The sequence below is a fragment of the Globicephala melas genome, chromosome 1 (assembly GCF_963455315.2).
Source record: "Globicephala melas chromosome 1, mGloMel1.2, whole genome shotgun sequence".
Classification (NCBI taxonomy): Eukaryota; Metazoa; Chordata; class Mammalia; order Artiodactyla; family Delphinidae; genus Globicephala; species Globicephala melas.
Window position 1 is genome coordinate 89,147,638 of NC_083314.1, and position 8,540 is coordinate 89,156,177.

General features: G+C 54.1%; 1 protein-coding gene across 1 annotated transcript; it reads left to right on the forward strand.

The window, feature by feature from the left end:
- Positions 1-1,118: 1,118 nt before the first annotated feature.
- On the forward strand, positions 1,119-6,930 carry PPM1J (protein phosphatase, Mg2+/Mn2+ dependent 1J). Its single transcript, XM_030869049.2, has 10 exons — positions 1,119-1,444; positions 3,074-3,188; positions 3,915-4,202; positions 4,489-4,601; positions 4,877-4,961; positions 5,545-5,663; positions 5,867-5,930; positions 6,087-6,194; positions 6,306-6,457; positions 6,602-6,930. Exons 1-10 carry the CDS (start codon positions 1,119-1,121, stop codon positions 6,747-6,749), a joined length of 1,518 nt encoding a protein of 505 aa, XP_030724909.1. The 3' UTR covers positions 6,750-6,930.
- The last annotated feature ends 1,610 nt before the right edge of the window (positions 6,931-8,540 follow it).

Here is an 8,540-nt window from a genome sequence, read left to right on the forward strand (position 1 = left end):
AGCCTGGCCTCTGTCTCCCCCAGGTGGCAGCCACAGAAGTTGTTCACCTGGACTGTTCTCCGCCTTTGCCTTAAGAAGAGGAGGGTGGGAGAGGAGAGACACCCCCCTCTTCTATTCACCTACCTCTTAACCCTTCCTCTCTGATCTAGATAAATCAGCTTGGTTTTTAAGAACCGGTGTGGGTGGCTGGGGAACGGACATGGGCATGAATTTCCCACTGGCTGTTGACCTCCTGGAACAAGTCATGTAAAATGACAGGAGTGTCCAGTCCTGCGTCATCCATAAAACGAACATAATAAAACCTACCTTGCAGGGTTGGTGTGCAGTGTAAAGGGCCTAAAGTATAGAAAGTGCTTTGTAGAGAGCCTATTATTAGTAAGTCCTCAATAAATGTAGTTATTGTTATCCTTACTAACAGTTCTGCTGTGGTCAGGGGAGGTCCAAATATGGGCGGAAATTGGGTCCTGAAAAAAAAAAAGTGGAGTCGGAGTGGTAACTGTTCTGCCGGATCTAGCGGTGGTCTTCACGGGGAACAGCGCCCTCGGGAATCCGGGAACTTACCCAGCTCCCTAATTCAGGATGATTGGCTCCAGCCTGCCTTGTTACCACTTCCACACCACTCCCAGCACCAGCTCGCTGGCCCTCACTCTCGCTCCGGCAGCCCCAGCCAGAGGTGTCACCACAACCGGAGCTTCACACCCAGCGGTCGCTAACGGAGATCATCAGCTCCATCACCCTCCGGGCAGGCTAGGCACAACGAACCCAGGGCGAGGGTGGGAGACACCACCCTCCCGTCACAATAGGGAAGTTCTATCTGATTAATATAGAGCAAGGCTGAAATAAGATTTCTGTCCCCTTCCTACAACAGCAGACCCTTCTTCCCCCCAAAAAACAGAGGCGGGAGAAGTCGGAACGGGGCGGGGGAGAGGCCGCGAGCCGGCGGGGCTGTTCCCGGGGTAGCCCAGAGCCGCAGGTAGTTTTCCCGGGGACCGGCCCTGCGGGCCGCGAGCCAATGGTGGGGCCGAACTGACCGGAGCGAGCACCGCCCCTCGAGAGCCCTAGGGGGCGGGGCCTGTCCTGGGGCGGGGCCACGGCCGAGGGCGGGGAAGGGAGGCAGCATGCTAAACCGGGTGCGTTCGGCCGTGGCGCACCTGGTGAGCTCTGGGGGCGCCCCGCCTCCGCGCCCCAAGTCGCCAGACCTGCCCAACTCGACCTCGGCGCCACCCGCCGCCCCTCCACAAGCTCCCAGAAGCCCTCCGGCTAGGGCTGGGAGCGGCAGTGCGGCGCCCGCGAGGACAGTAGAGTCTCGAGCAAGCTTCTGCCGACCGACCTTTCTGCAGCTGAGCCCTGGGGGCCTGCGACGCGCCGATGACCACGCTGGCCGGGCTGTGCAAAGCCCCCCGGACACTGGCCGTCGCCTGCCTTGGAACACGGGCTACGCCGAGTGAGCGCCCCCGGGGGCACCCTAACCAGGATGGGACTCCCATTCCCAACCTCATCCCCACCTTGGCATCCCGGGCGCTGGGACGCATCCCCCCTCGCCGCTCTCGGTGCCAGGAGCTCCTTTTTCCCAGGACCTTTGCCGTCCTCTGGGTTTCGGGCCGCACCCACTCCCAGCCCTTTCTCAAGTCGGGTGCAGCTTTTCTCAGGACTTTCTAGCTCGTTGACTATCCTCACCCGCGCCGCTTCAGGACCTTGTTCTCTCCCAGAGCCCGGAGAGTGGAGGGCCCGTGAACGATGAGTTGGCCAGTTGTCAGTCGCGGCCCGGTAGTTTAATGGCTAAGGGAAGAGAGATTTCAAGGAGCGGGGGTCCCTTTTAATATAGGAGATGGCGGCTGGAAAAACTCCTTGGGCTTCCCGACCCCAGCGCCCCAGTTCCCTGTCCCTCTTACCATTCCCCTCCCCCTCCACACCCAGAAATAGCCCGCGACACCAGGCGGCCGCCGGCTTCCCCAGGGGCGGGGGAGGGGGCCACCCGGGGAAGCGGGAGGGCCCCCTTTGAACACCTCTTGGCGGGTGGACTTGCCCTGGCCAGGCAAGGAAGTGGACCTCCGGGCCAGAGCGGTGGGAGTGGCGGCAGCAGCCGGCTTGCTCCAAGGCTGCGTGAATTTTTTTTTTTTTTTTTTTTTTTTTTTTGCTTGTTTGGTTGTTTGTTGTCAGTGCAGGATCTTAGTTCCCTGACCCGGGGACCCGGCAGTGAGACCGAGGAGTCCTAACCACTGGACCACTAGGGGATTCCTACAGGGCCGGTGGATTTTTAATGCATCTGCTGGGAGAGCAGAGAACTGAGGGAGATGGGGGCGCTGAGGGGCTGAGGGTCGTGGCTGGTGGACCCGCGGCCCCACTACCGGCTCCTTTAACTTCCTATTTGGGAAGAGTTTGGGGTTATGTGGCTCCTGCGCAGTCCAGGGAGGCTTCCACTCCTACCCTATTTCAATTCCTCTTTCCTGATCTGTGCCGGAGCACTTACTCATTGCCAAACAGCAGAAACTGGGACTTCACTGGCGGTCCGATGGTTAAGACTCCATGCTTCCAATGCAGGGAGCGCGGGTTTGACACCTCGTGGGGGGGGGGGGCAGAACTAAGATCCCACAAGAAGCCAAAAAAGAAAAAAAAAAAAAAAAGCAGCAGAAACTTTCACTGGATGATTTTAGGATAAAGGTGGGTGTGCTCATGAGGGTGGGGTGGGGTGGGGTGGGGTGTTGTGGACAAGAAGCTAGAAGAGTTTTTTGGGGGTCAGAGTGGATGCAGGGTCTCGGCAAGCCAGGAATTAAAACCTCCTTCCCTCCATCCAGGTCCTCCCCCAGTGATACCATTAGGGAAGGGATGGGAGACCTGAGGTGGGAGAGTGCTGCTGTGGCCTTTCTAGGAGGTGGTGGAGCCCAACACCTAGGCAGTACTCCTTGTGCCTTGCCCTGCCTCCCTTCTCCTCCTCCCTCTGGCCTGGTTCCCAGGTGGCTGTGACCTTTCTCAGCTTGGCCAGCAGGCCAGAGAGGGTATGTGTGTCTCAGGTGGGAGTTATTCCAGGACCTTGTCTGGTGTCCAACCTGATGTGGTCACTTTGGCCTGACAGGGTCATCAACTCTGGCAAGAGCCGGCACAATGAGGACCAGGCTTGCTGTGAAGTGGTGTATGTGGAAGGTCGGAGGAGTGTTTCAGGGGCACCTAGGGAGCCTAGCCGAGGCCAGGTAAGCTCCCCACCCCCTTTCCTAACCTCCACAGGAGACACCTATCCCCAGGGATTCTAGGCATTCGGTTTTAATCTGAGCCATGTGATAGACCTACCCCCTAACTCACTAGCTTTCTACTTTAATGGCACAGAATTTTATCTGGCATTGATCAGGTAGATTCTACCATGTCAGTGTGAATATTTAGTTTTCCACTTAAAATGGAGATATGCTCATGTATTCATTGATGATTTAATAACTACCATTGCTTATTTTTGCATCTTTTATCCTCTGAGTTTGACTTTCTTATTTTATTTTTTATTTTTTATTTTTTTTTGCGGTACGCGGGCCTCTCACTGCTGTGGCCTCTCCCGTTGCGGAGCACAGGCTCCGGACGTGCAGGCTCAGCGGCCATGGCTCACAGGCCCAGCCGCTCCGCGGCATGTGGGATCCTCCCGGACGGGGGCACGAACCCGTGTCCCTTGCATCGGCAGGCGGACTCTCAACCACTGCGCCACCAGGGAAGCCCGAGTTTGACTTTTTTGATGCTTTGCTTTCAGACACATAGTATGCCTTTGGTGAATGAATGAATAAATCTAATTTGCCTTAAATACCAAAATCTAACCTCCTCTCTCATGTTTATATGGATGCCCAGAGTCTTGCTCTTCTCCCTGCATAACACAAACACACACATGCACACACACACACACACACACACACACTCACCTCAAACTTTTCCTCCACCAGGGACTCTGCTTCTACTACTGGGGCCTGTTTGATGGGCATGCAGGAGGCAGAGCTGCCGAAATGGCCTCTAGGCTCCTGCATCGCCACATTCGGGAGCAGCTAAAGGACCTGGTAGAGATACTCCAGGACCCCTCGCCACCTCCCCTCTGCCTCCCGTCCACCCCAGGGGCTCCAGGTTCCTCTGATTCCTCTCACTTGGTTGGTCCTCAGTCCTGCTGGTCTTCGCAGAAGGAAGTGACTCATGAGAGCCTGGTAGTGGGTGCCATTGAGAATGCCTTCCAGTTCATGGTAAGTGGGTGGCCTGGGCCAAGGGCCTGCCAGGCAGACACTTTGGTCAACTCTGTATGGGAGTCAGGTGGCCTGAGGAGGTGACCCTGAGAACCCATAACAGCTTTGAGAACCTGAGCAGAACTTGGTTCAGAGGGAGGGAGAAGTGGGTGTTATACCGATGTCTTCCCTACTGTCCACCAGTGTGGCTTGCCTGGGCCAGTTTGTTTCTGCAGATGTGGGCGGGTGGCTGTGTGTCTGGAGCCTCTTCTTCATCCACCCCCTTTGACCCTTCCTCATATGGCAGGATGAGCAGATGGCCCGGGAGCGGCATGGCCACCAAGTGGAGGGGGGCTGCTGTGCACTGGTTGTGGTCTACTTGCTAGGCAAGGTGTACGTAGCCAATGCAGGTGACAGCAGGTATGGGGTGGGAGCTTTGATAAAGGCTGTGCGGGGGAGGGGTCAAGCTTCTGGGATGGGGGAATAGAAGAGAGTGACGTGGTGGGTGTTAACGTTCAGAGATTGGAACGGGTCAGGAGGGATCACAGACATAAGGAAGGGCCTGAAATAGCTATGAGGGGAGGAAAACTGGGGGTCTGGGTGAGGGACTCTAAGGGAGGGCCTTGTCTTTTTGGAACTCTTTATGTGAGGGGGTTGCAGAGAGCCAAGCCCAAACCTTTTGTTTCTCTGGGCAGAGCCATCATTGTCCGGAATGGAGAAATCATTCCAATGTCCCGGGAGTTCACCCCGGAGACTGAGCGCCAGCGTCTCCAGATGCTTGTAAGTAGGAACTAAACTCCCTACTCCCATCTTACTAATCTTGTGCCTCTCTGTACCCTGTGTCCCAAGGACTCTCCGACCCTCACCACACAGACAGACCGCTCCTTACTGGGAGCTTACTGTGAAGGCCACTCCACAGACTATGGAGTGTAGGGCTGAGCTGGTGTGGAGGATGTGGCAGGAAAGAGCGTGGGCTGCTCCAGTGCCTTCCACTGTGGCCCCAACTGAGGAAGGAAGTGCAGTCAGAGTGGGGGAAGGAAACAGCAAAGGCCCCTAAGGGGCAGGATAGCTTAGTGCTTTAAAGCAATGGCTCTGGAGCTGGGCTGCCTGGGATTGAATCCTGGTTTGAGTACTTTGTGTGATCTTCAAAAGTTCCCTGAACTTCTCCATAAATCAAGAGTTCCTGCCTTAAAAGTTGTTGTGAGGATTAAATGAGCTAATATATGTTAATATTAGAACAGTGCATGGTACACAGTAAACTCCATTTAAGGGTCTGCTATAATTAACATCACCTCTACCCCAGGGTGTACTGTAAACCTAATGCCCCCGGCCCTCTGCTCTGTCTGGCCGCTCCCAACCCCAGGGCTTCCTGAAACCAGAGCTGCTGGGTGGTGAATTCACCCACCTTGAGTTCCCCCGCAGAGTTCAGCCTAAGGAGCTGGGGCAGAGGATGCTGTACCGGGACCAGAACATGACTGGCTGGTAACACTTCCCTCAGAGCTGGGGCCCGTTTCCATGGCAACACAACCAGTCCCTAGCCAACAGCAAGGTGGAAGCTGGAGGCTGGGCCAGGCTGGGAGCTGGGGGAATGCCGCCCTTCTAAGGGGTTTGTGTAAGGGATGTGGCTCCTAGGGGAGAGGGACTTTGATGCCTGGGTGATGCCTCCTCTACTCCCCCCTCCCCAGGGCCTACAAAAAGATCGAGCTGGAGGATCTCAGGTTTCCTCTGGTCTGTGGGGAGGGCAAAAAGGTAAACTCCATGGTAGAGGTGGGAGAGGGCAGGAGGACCCACCACAACTTGTCTAGGGAGGTGGAGGTTCTACCCGAGGGTAGGGGTGGAAAGGGTCCACGGTCCCAGAGAGACTGGGAGAAGGCTATAGTAGTGTCCCCTCCTCATTTCCTTTAGGCTCGAATGATGGCCACCATTGGGGTGACCCGGGGCTTGGGAGACCACAACCTCAGGGTCTGCAGTTCTACCCTGCCCATCAAGCCCTTCCTCTCCTCTTTCCCTGAGGTGAGCCACATGGGAGCCTCCTTAGCCTTCCCTGCTCTGGGGGTCTCAGGCTAGCTTTCTCCCAAGGTCGCTTTATCCCCAAGCTCCCTCTGCACCCTCTCTCCCCACCAGGTACGAGTGTATGACCTGACGCAGTATGAGCACTGCCCAGATGACGTGCTGGTCCTGGGAACAGATGGGCTGTGGGATGTCACCAGTGACTGTGAGGTAGCTGCCACTGTGGACAGGGTGCTGTCAGCCTATGAGCCCAATGACCCCAGCAGGTAGGGGCTGTATGGCGGCAAGGGGATGATGATGGGGAAGGAAGGGACACAGGGAAGAAATGCTTGGGAACCCACATGAGGGCCTGTGTATCCATCTTCCCACGTACATGTTGGTACATGAATGTGCACATGTGCTTCTGACAGGTACACAGCTCTGGCCCAAGCTCTGGTCCTGGGGGCCCGGGGTACCCCCCGGGACCGTGGTTGGCGTCTCCCCAACAACAAGCTGGGTTCCGGGGATGACATCTCGGTCTTCGTCATCCCCCTGGGAGGGCCAGGCAGCTACTCCTGAGGGGCTCAGTGGATGGAGGAGTAGACTTCCTCATCCTCCATCCACCTCCTCAGAACCTCCCACCACCATCCCAGCCTCTCCATGCTTACCCCTCTCCCAACCCAAATTCTGAAGTTGTCTCCTTGACCTTCTTTAGTGGCAATTTAACTGAAGGGGTGCCAGTTAGATCCAAAATTTTAGCCCTTGGCAAATAAACCAGATGGATAAATGTGTATGTCTTTATTTTCTTTGACTAAAAACTGTCCCAGTTGTCTCCCGAACATCTCCTAGACATCTCACAGGCACTTCAACTCAACATTCCTCCAACTGAATTCATTATTTCCCCCACAAATATGTCCTCTCCCCGCTCATCATCTCAGGGGGCACCAGCTCAGCTACTCAAGTTAGAATTCTTGGGGTTGAGCACCTTTGGCTTCCGTTTCTTCCTCATCAAGCTAATCAATCACTAAATATTGTTGATTATATATTTTTAAATATATTTCTTTAAAAAACATTTTTTTTTTTTAGTTTTTGGCCGCGCTGCATGCGGATTCTAGTTCCCCGGGGGACCAGGGATCGAACCTGTGCCCCCTGCATGGGAAGTGCGGAGTCTTAACCACTGGACCACCAGGGAATTCCCCTAAATATATTTCTATTTGTCCATCCCTACAGTCACTACCTTAGTCCTTCAGTATATTAGCCTCCTAATTGTCTCCAAGCCACTCCCCTGCTTTCCCCAATATATAATATACACAGCAGCCAGGGAGCCCTTTCCACAGGGTGAATCTGAGTTGGTGATTCCTCTGAGAAAATACTTTGGTGGCTCCTTACTGCACCTAGACCAAAACTGACACTCAACTCTTGAGCATGGCAATATAAAGACCTTCATATCTGGCTACTGCTTCCTTCTCCAGCCCTGTCTTCTGCCCCACCCCGCCTTGTGTTTTCCACAACTCTGGGTCTGGAGTAGCTCCAACTCATTTAAAATCTACACATCACCTCATCCTGAAGGCTTCACCTGTCCTTCCACAGCCCAGGCATGCCCCCACTATAGCGCTCACCTCTTGTACTGTAACTGTCTATATGAGGAGTTGGTACAGAGTAGCAGTTAAGGAACAGGGGCTTGAAAGTCCTGCTGTTTGGGTCCTGGTGCCAGACCCAACACTAGGTTTGCAATCTCTCTGAGCCTCAATTTGCTTTTTGGAAAAATGGAGATAACAGTACTACCTCAGGAGGTAGTTGTAGGACTAAAGTAGTTTATGTATGTAGAGCCAGGTCCATGTAATAAGGGTTCAATAACTATTACCTATCTTTAAGTTGTCTGCATTTGGAATTTAGATTGTAAGTTCTTTGAAGGCAGAAACTGATCTGAACTGAGCACATAGCTCAGTTTAGTGAGCCCGTTAAGAGGCCTGGGACCAAACTGCACTGGACCTCAGTTTCCTCATTTAGCAAATGTGTGGGTTGCTCTTCAGATCTTTAAAGTCTGTATGACTTCTAACATTCATTCATTCAGCAAGTATTTGTTGAAAATCTATTATGTGCCACACACTGTGCCAGACAGTGGGAAGGGACAGGTTGGAGGATCACAGTGGGCAGTAGAGAGAGAGACCAGCTTTGGAGCCAGACAGGCCTGACTATCTGAGTTCTTGCTCTGCCACATACAAATGGCAAAATCAAGCCACTTAAGTTAAGCCACTTAACTCCCCCCGAGCCTCAGTTTACTTACAGGCAAAAGGGGATGGGTACACTTAACCTAGAGATCTGTGATGACTATTAGAAGCTACGTAGTGTTCCCTGCACAAGCTAATA

Bases quoted from the DNA above. Each gene is read 5' to 3' on its own strand.
- PPM1J (XM_030869049.2), top strand. From the start codon at position 1,119: ATGCTAAACCGGGTGCGTTCGGCCGTGGCGCACCTGGTGAGCTCTGGG. The intron at 4,602-4,876 runs GTATGGGGTGGG...TTCTCTGGGCAG, and splicing joins GCCAATGCAGGTGACAGCAG to AGCCATCATTGTCCGGAATG. The intron at 5,931-6,086 runs GTAAACTCCATG...CATTTCCTTTAG, and splicing joins TCTGTGGGGAGGGCAAAAAG to GCTCGAATGATGGCCACCAT.